Below are 21,231 nucleotides of genomic sequence, written 5' to 3' on the forward strand. Positions count from 1 at the left end.
ACTTATTCATAAGATTTGGGGGATTTGTTCAAAAAAAAAAAAAATCTGAGGACCTATATGTAAACCTTGAGGACCTAATCGTAAATATAATAATACAAGGACTAAACTGTAAAATATATAAAATTACAAATACTATCATTTTAGCCTCTCTGCCTTCATTCTTAAGGAACCAGAGAAGGCAGCTGCGTGGAAGAACAGAGAAAGAAAGAAAGAAGAAGAGAAAAAAAAAATGGGGAAGAAGAAGAAGAAAAAATTTTGGGCTTTGAGGTTTCTTGCTCAAATCTTCTCATTTAGGTCATAATTATCAAAGGCAAGTATTCTAATCCCATCCTACAGAATTATTAGTCTTTGATCTTATATTTATTCTGAATTATTGGAAAGATTTCAGCCTAGAACCTGATATTTCTCTTGTTAGATACAAAAATCATGGATCTGAAATTTTTGGATTTAGGAAGGACCTTATTCATTTGAAAGTAGACTCTTATACCTTTCTTTTGACACTGATTTTGAAAATTTTGGATACCTAATACTTACCCAAACGTCTGTTTCAAATGAGACTATGGATGCTGCAAAATAGGGATCAAAATTTCTGACCTTTTGATGCTAAAATGCCTATAAGTCCCTGTTGAAAATTCTGATTTATACCAAACTGATTTCATTTGAAACTAGACTTATAAATATTTCTTTTGATATATATATTGAAATTTTTGGAATTCAAATGCCTATTTTGCTATCTGTTGATTCTGCCCTATGGATTCTACAAAACAGTGATTTAGTTTTTGACCTTTGGTCACTAAATCAATGGTAACTCCTTGTTGGAAATCTTGATTCGTATGAAACTTATTTCATCAGAAAATAGATTGATATATCTTTCGACAATAGCTTTCTTAAAGGTATTGGAGCATAATTGATAATCTGAAGTATTTATTCAATGTGCCTTTTGAATTCTGTCAGAAATCGAGCTTTGGTCGATTTCGCGTATTCTGTTTCATTCGTTTGGAAATAGATTCCATTCAGTCCCCTTTGCTCAATTGAGGCTTATGTTAGTGCTTGAATTCTGGTTTGCTCTTGTCTGTAAAGTATTTATATTCTTGAAACATTTTGTGTAACGTTTATGCTATATCGCATTGACTCATATAGGCACATGTATATCCCATTGTTCCACATTTGCTTTCGATATGTGCCTATTCTAGTTTTATTCCTTTGGATATTGAATTCATCTAACCTTCTTATTTGAATTGAGCTATATATGATTGCTTGGAATCCGTGTATACTCTTGCTTTCATTTCATTCTAAATCTGAATATATTTGTGAGAGATTGTTGCTTGCATCGTATTGACTCGTAAAGGCACATGTACGTTTTGTTGTTCCGCATGTGCTTCCGATATATGCTATTTATTGTTCATACTGCCCTTTTGTACTCTGGTGTTGTGGGATAATGTGAACCTTTGCCAGAAATGGTAAAGGGAGTTATGCATAGAGCCTGCGATGCTCTGCCGGCCCCCTCTGACTTCACCTAGACGTGGGTGGATAGAGCTCCCAGACGTAGGAGTCTTCTGTCTGGTGGTCATTCAGAAATGGATGAATCATATTCTGTCTGTGGTCCTACTACACCTTTTGTATGTTTGATATGATATCCAGAACTTTGGTTATGTGTTTTTGTACATGCTTTGGATAAGAATGATATAAATGCAACGTCAAATACGATGTTTGAACTTCTATTTGGTATTTGTTATTGATATGCTCCGAAATATTCCATACACCATTGATATGCTCCGGAACATTTCATACACCAATGATAAGCTCCAAAATATTTCATTTGTTATTTATATGCTCCGAAATGTTTCATTCATTGTTGATATGCTTCGAAATGTTTCATACGCCGTTGATATGCTCCGGAACATTTCATACGCCATTGATATGCTCCGAAACGTTTCATTCATTGCTGATATGCTCCAAAACGTTTCATTCGTTGCTGATATGCTCCAATTACTCTATGCCCCATCTGTTATGAACCAAATATGTTTGATTGAAATGACATTTGTGATTCTGCACCTAATGATATTACGTCTATGAATTCTTTTATTCTGCCTTGCATTTTGAAACTTTATCTCTTTAGAAATTGTCCTATTTTGACATGGATATGTTAGTCACTTGCTGAGCTTTATATGCTCACCCCGTTGTTGTATAAATTTTTCAGGATAGCTTGTCGCTTGCTTAAATGTTAAGATTGGGCTGAGGTAGTGGAAAGCTAAAAGATTTTGGGTAGATCTTTATTAGTATATATGTTTTTGTTGTATAAGCACACTCTGCATCTAATGAAATGTTGACGATGAATCTAAACTTGTGGATTTTGTATAAGTTTAAAGGACCTCTCATGTTTAAGATTATGGAATGTTAAGTTTAATTCGTGTAACGATATGAACTTATGGTAAACGTTGGTTTTATGATTGTACAGACTCCCACACTTGTGAATTTATATTGTGGTTATTATTTTGATGAGTTGGATTAAGATTTTATGAATCATCGAGCGATGTGTTGTATGTTTATGAACTGCACAGGGTTTATAAATTTGTAGATTATAGAGGTGAAATTTTGATCTGAATATTTTTCAGTGTCCTCAAATGTTAGTTTGGATCCTGGATTGGTTTGTGATGAAAATTTTAATATCATGAATATTTTGAGGGGTGTGACAGTATGCCCATCGCTGCCCGGCATGACTCCTAGATTTGTGATGAACTTCTTCATCCATACTCCCTCCTTTGTTGCCTCTAATATAGCAATGTACTCCTCTCTGTGGTTGAGTCAGTAATAGTATCTTGCTTGGAACTCTTCTAGTATATTGTTCCTCCATTCAGGGTGAACATATACCCTAATTGAAATCATGATAATGAGATTAATTATCCTTTAAACACAAATCCTAAATAATCTCAGTCATAGGTTACTCGAGAGGGATATCGAGATAACCAGACAGACTGGTATGTTGTATACCCATCTATATGATGGATGTAGCTGGTCTCATAGTTGCTCGTGTGGGGACACTAGGGATACAGTACATGTGCTCATTGGAGAATAAATTCACTGATTGATCTGCTTATGGAATGCTGGATGGTTGATGATGCCTTATTATCATACAGCGATTCTATGGTCCTAATGATGTATATAGTCCTTAGACTTAAGACACCGATAATGTCTTGTATGAGTACTCCACTTTTTGATACCATACTTATAGGTCTAGAGGCTTTAGATTTAACATAACCGGTCATCGGGAGTGATAGCCAACCTTACAAGGACTATTGAGTGTCGATAGAAGATCATCCACTCTTGGTGTCATGAGAGGAATATCCTATGTGTTCTTACTCAAACAAATCCCTGGTCAGGGTCATTCAGATTGAGAGAGAAAGAGTTCTCCAAGAGAATCCGATTAGAGCGAAATTCGAATAGAAACCGTATGAGTATGTGTTAGGACTCTAGCTATGAGAGTCCTAATTGAGAGGGGCATTCATGTTAACCTACTTAGCCAACCCCTATTAAAGAGGTGAAGAGGCTAGTTAGGGTTGCGAAGTTATTTCTTAGAGAAACATTAGGTATTGTAAAGGAATAAGAGTCTTGAGTAGGAGTCATATTAGGAGTTGTTCTTAAAGAAGCATTAGGAGTTGTAAAAGAACAGGAGTCTTGAGTAGGAGTCCTATTAGGAGTTCAGGTTTAGAAGCTCTATAAATAGCCATATATTCATCCTCTTTTAATAAGCAATAGATGAATCTCTTTTGAGCAACAATTTGGAGGAAGGAACCCCTATAGAGTTCTAAGGAGGTTGATCCCCTAAAGAGATCAACCCCAAGCAGAGATCTTGCTGCTTTTGCTGCCATCCCTACCGCCCACCACTAACCAAACAATTCCCATAATTTCTCTTGACGTCACCGTCTCCACCATCGTCTTCTATCGTAGATCAAATCAATCTACTACCGTCACCTCCAATTACATTAGGGATCTGGTATTCTCCTATCACTAATATCTTTTGCTGCTATAATTTTATATTCAAAATACTAAGAAGAAGTCTTCTTATCTATCCCATGCTGTGAATTCCTTTCGTCGCAAAAGTTATCATATTTATGAACGAAGGATTACTGTAGAAAATTTTAGCTACATATTGTTAACTTTAACCAATCTATTTGCAACCCTTTTTGAACAAAATTTCTTATATACTTCATAGATCATCTTGGCTTCCATCTAAGATTGATCTATTGAGGAATTTATCTCTAAAAACATTCTTGTGTTGCTGTAAATTTTCATTGCAAACCATTAAAATTTTTCGACGAGAATTCTGCTATCGCAACTTGCACCAATTTTTTTACTATTATACTACTGAAAATTTTCTTGATTAAATTGGTCATCTTTATTGTTACATAAACTAAGATTTTGTTGTCAATTTTTCTCCTTAAATCTCTTGGTTTTTGCTATAAATTTCATCGAGAAATTGTTATTTTTTCGACGACAATTCTGCTCTTACAAGACAACACATACCTACAGTAACTTCCACTGATTTCTATCAAACCTTTGCTGCCATCTACCACAGATCTAAAAATTTTTTCCCTAACCTTCATCCGTTACCATTATAGCCCTAAAATTCCATCAAACCATACCCTCAGACTGCACCTAAAACAGCCACAAAATAAGCCTAAACCGTAGCCTACATCCACCAATCCACAAACCCTTTCAACCACCACTTCTCTCAACCTATACATGTCTTTAACCCGACAACAAAAGAGAGATCTTAACATTACAAATTTGGAGGCATATACTATGGCATCGGAAGAGGCAATCAATGATAAATTCAAAGCCTTCGAGGAGTGAATGGAGGATAAGATTCGGACTCTCTTTACCGAATTCAGTTTGGGCCGACCACCAAGCCCGAAGAAATCACATCAAGGAAAGAGCTCTAACTAATCACACCAAGCCCAAAGAGATGACTTCCAAGAGAGGGGAGGCTGTATGACCGATCCCAACTATCCACGCATGAGGGTGGTCTTCCCTAGATGGGAAGAAAGAGACCCGATTGGTTGGATCTCGTGCGCGGAACGATATTTTCGATACCGCAAAACTGCGGACGCATCTATAGTGGAAATTACGGCTATACATCTTGAAGGGGATGACATACAGTAGTTTGACTAGTTTGAACATACTCATGGAGTCCTCTCATGATGATAATTCAAAGAAGGACTACTGATCCGCTTCGGACCAACCGATTACGAGAACATTGATGGACAACTAGCAAAGATCCGACAAACCTCCACCATTCAGGAGTACCAAACTAGGTTTGAAAGGATATCTAATAAAACTCATGATTGGTCTGAAAAATAGCTATTAGGAACCTTCATTGAGGGCTTGAAGCCAGAGATCCGATGAGAAGTTAAAGCGCGACAACCATACATGATTATGACAGCCATCTCTTTCACACGAATTCAAGAGGAGCGATTGAACCATGAAGCTTGGAGGACTAGAGTCGTTCCCCAACCAGCAATACTGAAGCCCTCAGTCCTCCTACTATCAACTGAGCCCTTGCACCAAAAAGGTTGACAAGAGAAGAGCTTCGAGAGCGATCTGCGAATGGGTTATGTTGGCACTACGACGAGCCGTAGAGCCGCGAGCATCGTTGTAAAAAAGGGAGACTTGTGATTGAACCAGTAGAAGAGGAGGTCATTTAATATCCAGAAGAGAGCCTTGAATATGAAGAAAAAGATGTGGAAAAAGAGCCACAACCGACCGACTTTACGGTACACGCAGTAGTTGACTACTCAAACCCACAAACTATGAAAGTTGGAGGCATTCTCAAATAATAATCGATCACTATTCTCATCGACACGGGCAACACTAATAACTTCCTAAATAGTAAGGTTGCTACTCGGATGGCACTCCATATCGAATGTTGCAGCAAGTTCAACGTAAAGGTCACCGACGGAGGAATCCTAAAGTGCGACCAAAGATGTCCGCAGGTGAAACTATTACTGCAAGACCAAGAAATTATCACCGACTTCTTCCTCCCACCAATTGATGACTATGAGGTCATGTTTGGCATAGAATGGCTAACGATGCTAGGTGATGTCTCTTGAAACTTCTCCAAATTAATTATGAAATTCTACTACAAAGGCAAACATATCATCCTACGCGGGAAGCACGGAAGCAACGTAACCACCGTTTCGACCCAACGAATGGAGAAATTTTTGCACAAGGTAAATGGTGGCTTTTTGATGCATCTCTAGTAGCAACCAGAGAGGAAGACAATAGAAATCGAAGATCAAAATCTTACCCAATTTGTTGCTGAATTTGTCGATATTTTTGCTAAGTCGCGCGGTCTTCCTCCTACTCGGCAACATGACCATCGAATTCCAATCCTTCCGGGAAAGCCACCAAAAAATACTCGACTGTACTAATATCCTCACCTCCAGAAGGATGAAATTTAAATGATCATAAAGGAGATGCTTGAAACATGGGTGATTCGACCAAGTTGCAGCCCTTATTCCTCACTAGTGCTACTTGTACGCAAGAATGACGGAACTTGACGGATGTGCATCGACTATTGAGCTTTAAATGACATCACTGTCAAGGAAAAGTACCCAATACTAGTGATGGATGAACTTCTTAATGAGTTAAAAGGAGCTCGAGTCTTCACGAAGTTGGACCTCCGATCCGATTACCACCAAATTTGGGTACGTGAAGACGACATTCCAAAAACTACATTCTGCACATATAATGACCATTATAAATTCTTGATAATACCTTTTACACTCACTAATGCTCCTTCAACCTTCCAAAGTCTCATGAACGATATTTTTGGAGCTTTCTTCATAAATTTGTGCTGGTATTTTTCGATAATATTCTTATTTACAGCCCTTCTCTTGAGACTCACTTTCAGCATTTACGGATTGTTTTGATGATTCTTCGGGAGAATACTCTTTTTGTTAAACAGCCAAAGTGTAGTTTTCTCCAACAAAAAGTAGAGTACCTTGGGCATATAATATCTGGAGTGGCGGTAGACCCAACAAAAATTAAAGCAATGCAAGGTTGGCCGAAACCTACAAACATGAAATTACTGTGCGGGTTTCTTGGACTAACGAGCTACTACCAAAAATTTGTTAAAGACTATGGGAAGATCAGCGCACCTCTTACTTCTCTACTGAAAAAGATATATTCCAATGATCGAAAAAAGCCTCTGCTGTCTTTAACAAACTTAAGGCAGCCATAACGACGACGCTGGTGCTAGCGTTACCAGATTTCAACCGACCCTTCATCATTAAGGCCGACGCATCTGGAGTCAGAATTGAAGCCGTTCTCATGCAAGATGGTCAACCACTCGCATACAACAGTAAGACATTATCTCTCTCCCATCAAAATATGTCAATATATGATAAGGAGATGCTCGCCATTATGCACGTAGTAACGAGGTGGAGACCCTACTTGATCAGTCGACGATTTCAAATTAAAACTGACTATAGAAGCCTTAAGTACTTTTTGGAGCAAAAGATATCATCCCCTGAGCAACAAAAATGGGTAACCAAACTTCTTAGATTTGATTATGAAATTATTTACAAAAAAGGGAAAGAAAACATTGTTGTAGATGCACTCTCACGGCTACCTGAGCAAGCTAAGTTTTCAGCCATCTCCCTCCCTACCACCAGCTTCCTCGAGGACATTAGGAAAGAATGGAAGAAGGATCCAAAGATCAACAACATTATAAAAAAATTGGAGGAGGATCTAAGTACAATAGCCCACTACACTTGGGATTCGAGGGATCTACGCTAGAAAGGTCGCATTGTGCTTATACCTGACTCACTTTGCATCAAAATCATTCTACATGAAATGCACTCCACACCTTCAGTAGGACACTCCGGATTCCTGAGAACCTATAAAAAATGAAGCAAAATTTGTATTTGAGAGGGATGAAAAAAATTATTGATGAATATGTGGCATAATGTGATGTATGTCAACAGTACAAGGGTGAAACAATGGCAAGTCCAGGGAAGCTACAACCACTACCCATACTAGACTCGGTGTGAACTGACATCTCTATAGACGTCATTGAAGAGCTGTCACATTCCAAAGGTAAAAGCACAATACTCGTGGTGGTTGATCGACTTACGAAATATGCTCATTTTTGTGCTGTGCAAAATCCCTACACTACTACTATTATTGCCCAGATTTTCATAGAAAATATTGTTAAACTGCATGGGATGCCAAGGTCCATTATAAGTAATCGTGATAGGATCTTCACTAGTAAATTTTGGACCGAGTTATTTCAGTTACAAGGCACCAAACTCAAGATGAGCACAACGTATCATCCATAAACTGACGGCCAAATAAAGGTGGTAAACATGTGTTTAGAGACGTACCTTCGGTGTTTCGCCAGCAACCAGCTAAAGGAGTGGGTGAAATGTCTTCCCTAAGCCGAATGATGGTATAATACTACATATCATTCATCTACAAAATGTGCCCCTTATGAAGCATTGGGACAAACTCCTATAACTATTAAAGGATAGTCTCTCTATTGCTCAAACCAAAATAAAGTAGCAAGCCGACACATGATGAAGCGAAAGAAAATTTTCAGTAAGAGATTGGGTTTATCTTCGTTTACAGCTATATAAGCAACTCTCCATTAACACTCGAGCCTCCATGAAGCTATCCTCACGTTTTATAGGCCCTATCAGATCACAGAGCATATTGGAGCCATGACGTACAGACTTAAATTGCCCGAGGATGTTAAAATTCACCATATCTTCCACGTGTCATGCCTAAAGCCCAAGTTGAAAGAACACAAGTCACCCTAGATCCAACTGCCCAACACCATTAAGGATGGAGTTATTCAAGCCCAACCACAAGGTATCCTCGACCGTAAGATCATGATACGTCACCAACATCCCTCTACTGAAGTACTAGTGCATTGGAATAATTTACCACTTGAAGACGTCACATAAGAATCATATGAGGAGCTATAGACCCGATTCCCTGAGTTCATGGAATCCTAGCCTCAAGGACAAGGTTGATTTGAAGATGGCGAGTCTATTATGACTCTAGCTAGGAGACTCCTAATTGAGACGGGCATTCACGTTAACCTACATAGCCGACCCCTGTTAAAGAGGTGAAGAGGCCGGCTAGGGTTAGGAGGTTATTTCTTAGATAAGCATTAGGAGTTATAAAGGAATAGGAGTCTTGAGTAGGAGTCCTATTAGGAGTTAGGATTTAGAAGCTCTATAAATAGCCATGTATTCATCCTCTTTTAACAAGCAGATGAATCTTTTCTACAGCCTTTGAGCAGCAATTTGGAGAAAGAAACCCCTATAGAGTTCCACTAAAGAGATCAACCCCAAGCTTAAAATCTGCAAGGGTTCTATCTGTCTAACTGCACCATGCCCGGTATACGGTCTCTGGATATTAGATGGATGAGGGACTATAGATATATAGTAACTGAGGACAGACAGATCCAATAGATTAGATTCCCCTATATTGTGTGGAGACTGCAGCGTAGTGGCCTAGTACGTCAACAGTCGATGAGTCGAGTGAATTATTATAGAGATAATAATTCATTGAGCTAGAAGGAGTTCTGATAGGTATTACTCACGGCCAGCTCGATATTGGACCTAGAGGGTCACACACATATGGTAGGTATTGCGATAAGTAGAGGTTCGGATATGAGATATCAGCCAGAGCCCCTATCTTATTAGATATCCAATAAACCCCTGAATTATTGGATCCTATGGATGAGATCCAATAAGAGCCAATGAGAGATTATTGGATAGAGATCCACTAATCTAATATGTTTGGATAGTTGGATTGAGATCCAATACCCAATAGGGCAATATCCATTAGGGTTAAGTTGATAGGGGACCTCTATAAATAGGAGGGAACCAATGTTTCATAGGCTAGAGCCTCTTTGGGTTGTCATCTCCTATTCTCCTCTCCCCTTTTCCTCCTCAAATAGCAAGACTGGAGTTTTGAGGAGCATCATCATAACCCTATTATGTGAATCACTACTAGAGAGGAGGGTGCTTGACTTCCTTCATCTTATCCCGTAGGGGTGCCCGCCCGTCGAGGCTCCCGATCACATGAGCAGCGTCGCCCGAAGGCACCGCGCTTGTAGGCACAGCACCACCCACAAGGGTGATAGCTGCCTGCAAGGGACAACACCTGTAGGAACAACGTCGTCCGCGGGCAGAAGCACCCACCGATAGGCACAACAAGCAAGGGGAGAAGGAGGGTTAGGGTTTTTTTGAGCAAAAGATAATTTTGTCCTTTAAAATTTTTGAAATTCTAAGTGTTGTCTTTTGTCCAAATTATGAAAATACCCCTTGTAATTTAAAAATTTTCATACATATCCCTAATTTCAAAAAATATTTATTAATTAAAAGTTTAATTGATTATTATTATTATTATTATTATTATTATTATTATTATTATTATTATTATTATCTAGGTCCTACATAATGCTGATGTGTATATATGATATATGATATGTGGACAGATGATCATGGACTATGTGATGTGTGTACTTGTGATTATTATTATTGGGGCTTTCGAGCCTCCATTTTTTTTTCTTGTTTATTGTCGGCCTATGTGCCTATGAGTAAGCTGTAATCATACGAGAAGACACAGCTAGAGCATGGAAGCGATAGCAAGACCCACGAGGCTGAGACGGGTGATTACGATGTATGGAGATGCGTCGAGATGCCAACGGAACCGACGAGGACGAGATGGACGATCATAGGGATGGAGATGCACCGCTGCATACATAGATCTTGATGTGAGTGATTAGGTCCATTGGCTCGGGCCTGATCACATTAGGCTTTGGTTCATGATCATCTGGTGTGATTGCTCATATGATGTGTGATTACTTGTATACCTACTAGATATGTATATATATTTGCATACGATGTAGATATATATTAAATTTGTATGTGTGTGATATATCATATTGGGAGACCAAATCAAAGAAACCCCTCTCTCGATAATATTAAGTCGGTAAACGTAAGACAATTAGATTGACCCACATGGCCTTCTATCATTATAGGTAGGGACTGATTCTCAATGTAGGTTGAGTTGGTTGAGTCCCTCGAAACTCACATGTATTGTCATTCGCTATCTTGCTTATAAGATAGAGATGTCACCGGTGACTTGAGGACATGGTATGCTTGGTCGAGTCCCTCAAGGGTATATCATTGAATCAGACTCATCTTATAACGATGGTGTTGACTTAACTGAATATCATGATTGGCCTAGTCCCTCGAGACTATAGTGGTTCGGACGCCGAATAGGACAGGAATCACAAGGAGTTGTGATTGGCAAAAGTTGACTACATTTTAGACTTAGTGTGATTGGTCGAGTCCCTCGATGTTACACTAAGATGTTGATTGGATCCCGATCCCTACTAGAAAGTCTGCCGGAGACTTTTGTTTCATATGTTAAGGGTATCGTGTGACACGCTAATAAAATAGTGGGAGTAGATTAAGATAGAAGTTCATATCTTGATTGTTTGTTTTTTTGTAAAATCCGCATGCATCTTTATTTTCAAAAAAATATCGCTTTTAAATCCCTTATGTGGCATACTTGATGTCAACCGTCTCACTGGTCCGAATTATACGGACTGGCTTGACAACTTGAGAATTGTTCTCACGATGGAGATAATCGCATACGTTCTTGATACAGTGATGCTTACGCCCGAGGAAGGGGCAAGCGAGGATGAGATTGCTCACTACGTGAAGTACATAGATGACTCCACTCTTGCTCAGTGTTATATGTTGGGCTCCATGACTCCAAGTTACAGAGATAGCACGGAAGGATGGATGTCAGATCCATTCTCCTACATGTCTACAAACTGTTTGAGGAACAGGGAATGACTCAACAATATGAGATATCTAAGAACCACTTCTGCGCTAGGATGATTAAGGGGACATCGGTTCAAAACCATATCCTAAAGATGATTGAGTGGATAGAGAAACTCATAGGGTCTAGGAATGATCCTAGAAGATAACCTATGTATGGATCTTATGCTTCAGTCCATACTAGATTCTTTTTTATAGTTCATAATGAATTTTAATATGAACAAACTTGAGGTGACTCTCCCGGAGCTCCTCAATATGTTGAGGGAGGCAGAGAGCACTATCAAGAAAGAGAAGCCAGTTCTCTATACTAGTGAGACCAGAAAGAAAAGAAAAGCAGAAAAGTCCCTTAAGAAGAGCAAGGGTAAAGGCAGATCGGGTAAAACAAAGGTTGGTAAGAAAGACTCAACAAAGAACAAAGGCCAATGCTTTCACTATGACAAAGATGGGCACTGGAAGAGGAACTGCAAAGAGTACCTTGTAGAGAGGGCGAAACAGAAACTTGGAGAAGCTATAGGTACATTCATGATCAGTCTCTATTTGTTAGACTCTTATGATAATGCATTAGTATTGGATATCAGTAATGTTTATCATATCTACAATTTGTTGTAGATTCTGGCAAAGTCTTGGAGATTGTCTAGAAGAATATTGCATAATGGTTTGTTTATACTAGACACCGCTCCACATATCATGAATGTAAGTATGTCTAAGAGGAAACGAGATGAGGTGAACAGTATATACCTGTGGCATTATAGGCTAGGTCACATCCATGAGGGAAGGATTCAAAAGTTGCTAAAGGATTAATATCTAGATCTATTACACTATGAGTCATATGCAACTTACGAGCCTTGCTTTCGTGGAAAACTAACTAACTCTCCTTTTAGTGGAACTAGAGAGAGAGTCATTGATCTGTTGGAACTCATACATAGTGATGTATGTGGACCCATATCAACTCATGTCATTAGTGGTTACTCCTACTTCATTATCTTTATTGATGATTTCTGATATGGACATGTGTACTTAATAAAGTATAAGTCTGAGGCATTTAAGAAATTCAGATAGTATAAGAATGAAATGGAGAATCAGACTGAAAAGAGTATTAAGACTTTTTTATCAGATCGAAGAGGTGAGTACTTCAATATAGAGTTCACCCAGTTCCTCAAGGACCATGAGATTCTATCCCAATGAATACCTTCTTATACACCTCAGCTCAATGGTATATCAAGGAGGAATCATATACTGTTAGATATGGTGTGGTTCATAATAAATTTCACTGACCTACCCATCTCATTTTGGGAATATGTCATAGAGATCGCAACTTACCTTTTGAACAAAGTTTCAACTAAATCGGTAGTGTCTATACCATATGAGATATGGGTAGAGAAAAAATCTGATCTTAAGGTTGTTAAGATTTAGGGCTGCTTTGCCTCCGTTAAAAAACACAACCCCGATAAGTTGGAATCGAGGACGGAGTGGTGCAAGTTCATGGGATATCCCAAGGAAACTTGTGAGTATTATTTATATCATCCCGAGGACTAAAAAATCTTTGTAACTAAGAGAATGGTGTTCCTCGAGAATGAACACATTCATGGCGGAAACAATGAGAGCTTAATAGAGTTAAGCAATGTTGGAGAACCTAGCTTAAGCACCACTCCACAGCCTGAGTCTATTCAGGTACCTAGCACACAAGTTCTGACTTTACGTAGGTCCGACAAAATATCTTATCCTCATGAGAGATATGTGGGACATATTAGAGGAGAGGATGTTGAGGATATTGATCCTTAGACCTACGAGGAGGCTCTTACGAGTATGGACTCTGGGAAGTGGCAAGAAGCCATAAATTTTAAGATTAATTTCATGTACTCCAACAAGGTTTGGAACCTAGTTAATGAACTCGAGGGTATTATACATGTCGGTTGTAAGTAGATCTTCAAGAAGTAGATCAAACTATATGGAAAGATAGAAACCTATAAAGGAAGACTAGTAGTTAATGGGTATCATCAAATGTAAAGTATTGACTATTATAAAATCTTTATCATCCGTAGTCATGTAAAAATTCATCTGATAGAGACTACGGCTGATGACGAGTTTTCTTGCCGTGTGTGCCGGAGTCGAAGAGGATGGATTTGGCGTTTGGTTGGGGTTGTTCAGGTTACAGCTTCAACAGGTGGTTCTGGCGTTGTGAACAGGGCCTGCATGCAGTCGTGTTGATGCAGCAATATCTACTTGAATCAAACCTTGTGTCTTGTATGAAAGATGAAATTAATTTGGTTGATGGTATGTATCTACAGTCCTCACTCCACATATTTACTGCAATCTATGTTAATGCTTCTTCTTTGTATCCCAACTTTGATCTCTCTAGGTTCCTCAGCAACTTTTGTTTCATGGCCAAACTGGTGCATCAAATGATGAAAAGCTTACACTTTTTCTACTATTTGTCCAAACATATCTCGAAAAGATAGATAGTGAACATAAATAAATCTTAGAAAATGATAATAGAGGAAAAAGAATATGAACCCTCAAGACTATAAACTTGTACTTATTGCCAGTCTCTCACAATCTCTCTCTAAATTTTTTAGCCTCTTTTAGTTTTTCTGTATCTTTCTTTCTTTTTCACTTGAATACTTCAACCAATTCGAGGGCTCATATCTTATTAAAGATTTTAGGTCAATCTCATATCTAATCATAAAATTTAATTTAATATTCCGACAATATTCAATATCAACCGCATATGTTTCAGGCTTTCAGCTATTGAAAGTTGGAGCTTCTTAAACTCATAACCTAGTGATATGTATCCGAGATCTCTTACGGCTGGTTGAGTCTCGTCATGACATCTGATAGATGATAGAGTTTCTTATCACCTATTGGCCATAAAACCTTGGCATGCATCAGTATCTAATTCTCAGTTTCTTAATCCAGTTTGTGATAAGCTTACAAGGAGTTTGTTGTTCAGCTTCAGACACTAATATTACTAGAATTTTATTCAAGAGAATCTGGATGAGTAGTACTTGATGATCTTCTACACAAATGACTTGCCAATGCAAGAAGCTTTCAGTCTTGAGAGGAGCACTTGTCTTACACACTACAGAATGCAATTCCTGCAGTTCAAGCAAAAACTTTCTTGAACTGTTTCACTGTCATGGATTCCTTCAGCCAGTGATGAATTCTTAGATATCTTCAAGGCACCTGAATCCAAATACTTCCCAGTGTGGTTGAACCTTTGGAGCATGCATTCATGAGTTCCTAAACCCCTCTTCTTATTGGAATTACATTGCCAGTGCCAACTGCAACTTGTTTCATCTCCATCTCCGACATAGTCATGTCCTGCAGATTTATGGGGTCCAAATAGGTTTAGTTTTAGTGAATGATCAGTGGTGAGTACAACACATTCTCCAAGTCAAGCATTGCACCATTTTTATCTGGATTTTCCCTATCCAGGCTGCAAGAAATTGTGATTCAACTCTGTCAGGATAATTACTACACTGCATTGCACAGAAGAGGGCCTAATTGGATATCAACACAGTAAGATAAAAAAAAATCTAAAAAACCTTGTTTGGTAAACCTCAAGTTATTTGGGAGCTGATCCCATGGAAGATTTGCTCAGCAGAATGGAGAGACAGAGTCTTTTGTCAGTAAGCCAGAGATACAAAAAACTAAAAGCCTAACCCTTTGCCATTGTTCTCTATCTAAATCTAATTTTGTCATTATGCTAGATCACATAAAAATAGTTTAAATCTGGATTTCTCTGCCTCTGTAAGCTTAGAACTGATCCATATAGAACTAAAAAAAAGAAAAGATAAACGATGTGACTTGCTTAAACATTCTACAATTTTTTACTCAGAGCTCAACGATGAAAAAAGATCAAATAGCCGCATTATGAGAATATATGGAAAGAATTCAAAAAAACAAAAAGCTACTGGATCCGGCAATAATTCTGCTGCAATTTTCAACAGCAATTTCTTCACATAAAAGCTTAAAGATGCTGATGAGAATGGAAAGTGATCCACCAAGTATGAAAAGGTCAGAGATGGTTCGACTGCTGGACTACTTTTTCTAGCTCCATGTGAGTCAAATAGTGTCCTAATCCAAGCTTTGTTTGATTGATACTTGATACTAGAAAACTTTGACAGAAGATTGCTTTTGTGTGAAGTCATTATGTAACGAAATAATCTTCATGAAGTGATAAACTATATTGCTCATCTCATAGGCTCAATAAATAAATCAAAAAACCTTTGAAAGGAAAAAAAAACCTTTGACAGAAGATTTCTTCCCATTTTCTCTCTTTTCTTTTTCTTTCTTGCATGAGTTTTTAGTTTCACATGTAATAGTAAAAAAGTCTAGCTCTCTTATATTAACCGCCTCTCATATAATCTTAAAGATATGCTATTCAATAATATTATTGTCTAAATATTTCAAGATATTAAAAATATAAATCAGATAATAATACATGTCTTATTTACTGACCTAAGTTTTTAGATGCAGTGATAGTAATAAATATGACAATAATCCATATCAAGCATGCAGAATCAATCCTATGCAAACCTTTTTCTTTTTTTTTGCAAGAAGAAAAACTAATATTTGATGAGTAAAATGATTATAGCAGACTCGGTTCCTATCAGTGCGAATCAAAAAAATTAAAATCAAGAGATAAGTTATCCTACAAAAACAAAATCTGTAATGTGTCTACTAACAGAATTAGGAAACCGTTTTACAGGTACGTTTTCTTCTCTAAAAAAATGAAATATAAATAAACATATCCAAATTACTCAAATCAAATTCCGATGTTGCAAATTTTCCACAGGACAAAACCCCAATTCTTTGGTCACAACTCCTGTCCTAAATTACACACCCAACCATCACTCAACCTTTTTAGTTAGCCTTCCTTCTGAGTGGGAGTGTGGAAAAAGGCTGGACTTTTCCTTCCCAACCCGCAAATGGCGAAGCTGATGCAAAGCATCCGCCTTTTGGTCGCCCTCGTCCTCCTCTCCCGGGCTGCCGCCGGGGAGGCGGGGGCCGAGCTGCCGCTCGGCTGGATCCCCTCCTCCCTCTCCGGCTGCCGCGGCACTATCGCGGAATGCCTCGCCGGGGAGGAATTCGATCTCGGATCTGAGGCAGGCCGCCGCATCCTCGCCACCTCCAGCTACATCAGCTACGGCGCCCTCAAGCGCGACACCGTGCCTTGCTCCCGTCGCGGCGCCTCCTACTACAACTGCCGCCCCGGCGCCCAGGCCAACCCCTACTCCCGCAGCTGCTCCGCCATCACCCAGTGCCGCGGTGGATGAGAGAAAAGCCAGAAAAAAAAAAAAGCTGGGTTTTGAGGAAGGAGAAGAACCAATTTGGTATGTATTTGGTCACTCTGTTCGAGGTTTAAGTGATTGGTGTTGTGTGTCATGAAGCCATTGTTGTAGCAGATTTACTATTTGGTTATAATTCTACTTTTTTTTTCCTTTTAATGCATCTTTCAGAAAAGAATTGATGATTAAGACTTAGATTTAGTAGTTTCCTGGAAGATATCAATAATTTATGTGTAATGGAGATGTTCTGCCTTGATCTTTCATAAGCTCTGTGTTGTCATTTATGAAGCCATTGTTCTAGCAGTGTTGCTATTTACTTATACTTCTGTACTCTTTCCTTCCGATGCATTTTATCTCTGCAAAAGAAGACATTTTTCAGGAAAAGATAGATGATTTAGTGTATGTGGTTTCTATGTGTAATTGAGTTTGATCTTTCATTAGCAAATTTTGATGTTCATCAGGAAGAGGTGGGAGGGAAGAGAAGGGGGGGGGGGGGAATCATTAAAAGTTGATCTGTTTAGAATTTATGCCTAGGAAATGATGATATGGAGCTTTGATTGTTGGTAATACAGTGAGATTGGTGGGGGAAATAAATGCTTGTTTAAGGGTAATGGAGTTGAATTATTGGTGATATTGACCTTTGGTAGTTGGTTGTCCCCCCTCACTGTTGTTCTTTGGATGGAAGAGAAGGAAAGGATGACAGATGGAGTGTCGATGGGGAGAAGAGAAGCCCAAAGGATCATGGCATTTATAAAATAATCATGAAATTACTGGTCTCTTATGGCTTTGATAGGATAGGTCATGTGAAATTTAGAGAGAGAGAGAGTAAATTGGCAAAGATTTGGCCATGTTTACTACAAGCAATCTCTTTGAAAGATAAGCTTTCTATGCATAAATGGATTGATGATAATGCAGAAGAGACTAACAGGACTATAAAAAAAAAATTTACATGACAATTTTACACCCTTCAGTATTTATTGTGATGTTGAACAATTCAAATATAGTGCTTTATATGTCTAGGAACAGAAAGCATAGTAGCAGAATTCAAAGTCCTTGTTCTGTTTTTGGTTTACTCCACCCACAGTCCCCATCTCTTAGGTTATATATTGAGGCCAGTTCTAACTTTGAACATGGAAGGTGGTGAAGAAAAGAAAGATGCTTTTCTCAACTAGAAAGAAGAAGCCTTACTGATGCAGCTGAGTTTTCATATTAGTAATTCCTGTTTTCATGCCCAAATAGTGTTGCCAAGACAAAAACTATATAAATGTTGCTGATGCAACTATGATTTTTCATGCTATTGATTCCTATTCTTGTTGTCTAGCTTTCAAAACCAACTTAAATGCCTGATTTCTACTATCAGAAATTAGCTACACATGCTATTAAAACCTTCAGAGCAGGACCATTCATTCATATGATCAATAATGTTTCCAATAAAATATTCTTGACTAGTAAAACATTAAAATCTATTTGGTTCCCTGTATTAACTGTCTACTTCAACTTTTTATGAGGAAAGAAGAGATTCTGTTCACCCATAAGCCATGGAAGATGAGAAGGGGTCCAAAGAGACTTCCAGATGATTGTGGCAGACAAATGATCAGTTGTGTCAAGTGTCACTTTTGGGTTGTTGCCCTCCCAAAGATGGCATTTCTGGTGGGGATATCACCTATATTTTAAGGCATTTATGACCTACCAAGGTCAATAGGACTGACAGATACAATCATAGGACCAGAAACACATCATCCATAAAAGACCCATATAAACCGACAACGGCAGCTATACGAACCAACCAATTAGCAAGTCCCATCAGCTACCAACAGTGACACTGCAACGATAGTGTCCTTTTAGACACACGCTGATTTATTGTCTAGATTTTGTGTTATCAGCGATTTGTAAAGGAGGAACAAAGGACAAAAGAAACTCATCTTGATTTGTTTTGGTCTCTATCTTGAGATAAGTGTTCGGTGGTGATCATAAGGGAGGGGTTCTATTTTTCTTGTAAAAGCGAACCTGGTCATGCGTTCTTGTTTTTGTTCCTAATGCAGAAAGTTGTAACAAAAGGAGTTTATAATTTACAGAAATCTCTCTATACAAAAAATAAGACAATAAAATTTTACCAAGCAGCTTCAGTATTAAATTTGATGTATTAGATCTGCACTAGATCACTGAATCAACTGGGGACCATCTAATGTGGTTAAATCTGGTCATGCTGGTGATTCCTCAGGTGTTCCCTCTAAGCCACCAATTAATCTTCCTTGTTAGATCTGGGTTAGACTCCATAAGATCTAAGGGGCTCATGGCCTGTACCGACACGAACGAGCAATCACAACAAATCATAATATCACAAATAATATTTGAGATCAGTTACATAAGTCTTTTTGTTGCCATTCAACTTCCTAAAAAAAAGGTGCCACTAATACAAGAACAAGAGAACAAACATGAAAAAGAAATCAGAATTCAGCGTTGTTGTCTGGGAGCCACCTGAAGGCCTTTCTGTGAACAGTAAGTTGATTGTACCACCCATTACTCTTTCAGACACATGTTTGGTAACTTCTGTTGGCTTTCTCTGCTTCTTGTCAAAGTTCCATCAATGTTCTGTGAAGTTGATGTTTTTTACCTTGTGCTGTTCCAAACATCTTCTGACAATTAATTTTTATTCATTAGTTTTCTTTTTTCTTTCATTTAGAGTTTCTTTGATCTTTATAGAGTTGGTTTAGATGGCATGTCATGACACTGGAATCTTTGACAAGTCTAACAAAAGTTGATACTTTTGCAGATTAATTTTGCTAATCATAGATGTCAAATAAAGGTCTAAAGTAAAATAGAGCTAAAAATGAACTGTTATCACTTACCTTTCCAACTAATTTTGTTTTGTTCTCGTTGAAGCTAAGAAACCAGAGCTTTTCTTTGTGCACTGTAATTGTGCTTTAACTAATATCACCGGTTATTTCAGTCAAATGTGAGTCTTTGCGTTGTGAATCTTTGTTTCTTTGTCACTCATTCATGTTTTTCAACAGTTTCGAGCTGCCGTATTGGTGAAAATATCATGCACTGATCATCTTTCATCACAAGCTTTCACGCGTAACACCATGCCCTTACAGATGCTCCAAGTCAATTAATTCCTCTTTGGTAACTCGCCTTCAATGTCATTCCATGTTGGGTAGGTTAAACTAGAAATAAACGCACTAGTCTATCTTTGGATGATTCAAATCTTGTTGGGTTTCAGTATCCAATGCTTGACTAAGTAGCCATTTAACGAATAATTTTAAATCAAAGAATTTAAAGCTTGAATCCACAAGCAAAACATACCTGGTCGCTAATTTGAAAACGAGCAGTCATCTACAACGGCGAGGAACCAAATGATTGACGAGTTGAACTGTTTATGGCCGACCCACGGAATCGCAAGGTTTTGGTTGGTCGATGTGGGACTTTAACAACCATATCACACACCAAAAATCATCTTGAGCTGAAGCATGAACGGTCGATAGATCGAGAGCTGAAGTTTCTTCTTCAGTGCTCCAACCTTCGATTTCTCGTTAAGAAGGAGATCATTGACATGAGGAAGGGATTAGCATTTCCCCATCTCAACACGGTTTCCCTTGACAATGGTTTCTTACACGGCTTGTAATCCAGCAGCCAGCAGTAGCCAGTCTCGTGAGTCTAAATAAATAATAACTAAAAAAAATTAAAATTAGCAGATGAATCATCTTCAATTAAAATGGATGTTTATCGTGCGCTCGTTTGATGCGTATAAAAAGGCATCATGAGCTTCTACCCTCGTCAAAATTTGGGCTACATCCACGTGGTCAAAAGCTGGGAGGCCACGGATTGAGATTAAGGGATCTTTTCTTCTTGTCACAGTTAAGTGTATATATCTCACGACAATTAAGTCTATATATATATATATATAATACCTCTGATTACTGGGGTATAATTTAAATGTTTATTTTTATAATTTGTATGACTTAAACTATTGTTAATATTTGGAGAAATATAAATATTATACGAAAATTTGTAAGCTCCAGATTAAATTAAAATAACGGGTTTCTCCGGGTATCTCTTTGGGTCTGAGA

The 21,231-nt window shown here is 38.2% G+C and overlaps 1 protein-coding gene and 1 long non-coding RNA gene across 2 annotated transcripts; one reads left to right on the forward strand and one right to left on the reverse strand.

The window, feature by feature from the left end:
• Window positions 1–14,825: 14,825 nt before the first annotated feature.
• LOC135596652 (uncharacterized) lies at window positions 14,826–20,767 on the reverse strand. Its single transcript, XR_010480992.1, has 2 exons — window positions 20,468–20,767; window positions 14,826–15,306 (listed from the first exon to the last, which is right to left on the reverse strand). It is a non-coding gene; the product is annotated as an uncharacterized LOC135596652 (long non-coding RNA).
• On the forward strand, window positions 16,659–17,477 carry LOC103969269 (rapid alkalinization factor-like). Its single transcript, XM_009382764.3, has one exon. It carries the CDS (start codon window positions 16,802–16,804, stop codon window positions 17,147–17,149), a length of 348 nt encoding a protein of 115 aa, XP_009381039.2. The 5' UTR covers window positions 16,659–16,801; the 3' UTR covers window positions 17,150–17,477.
• Window positions 20,768–21,231: the final 464 nt, after the last annotated feature.

The sequence above is a fragment of the Musa acuminata genome, chromosome BXJ1-2 (genome assembly GCF_036884655.1).
Source record: "Musa acuminata AAA Group cultivar baxijiao chromosome BXJ1-2, Cavendish_Baxijiao_AAA, whole genome shotgun sequence".
NCBI lineage: Eukaryota > Viridiplantae > Streptophyta > Magnoliopsida > Zingiberales > Musaceae > Musa > Musa acuminata.

What these genes read in the sequence shown, in the direction of transcription:
- LOC103969269 (XM_009382764.3), top strand. Translation starts at nt 16,802, where the DNA reads ATGGCGAAGCTGATGCAAAGCATCCGCCTTTTGGTCGCCCTCGTCCTC.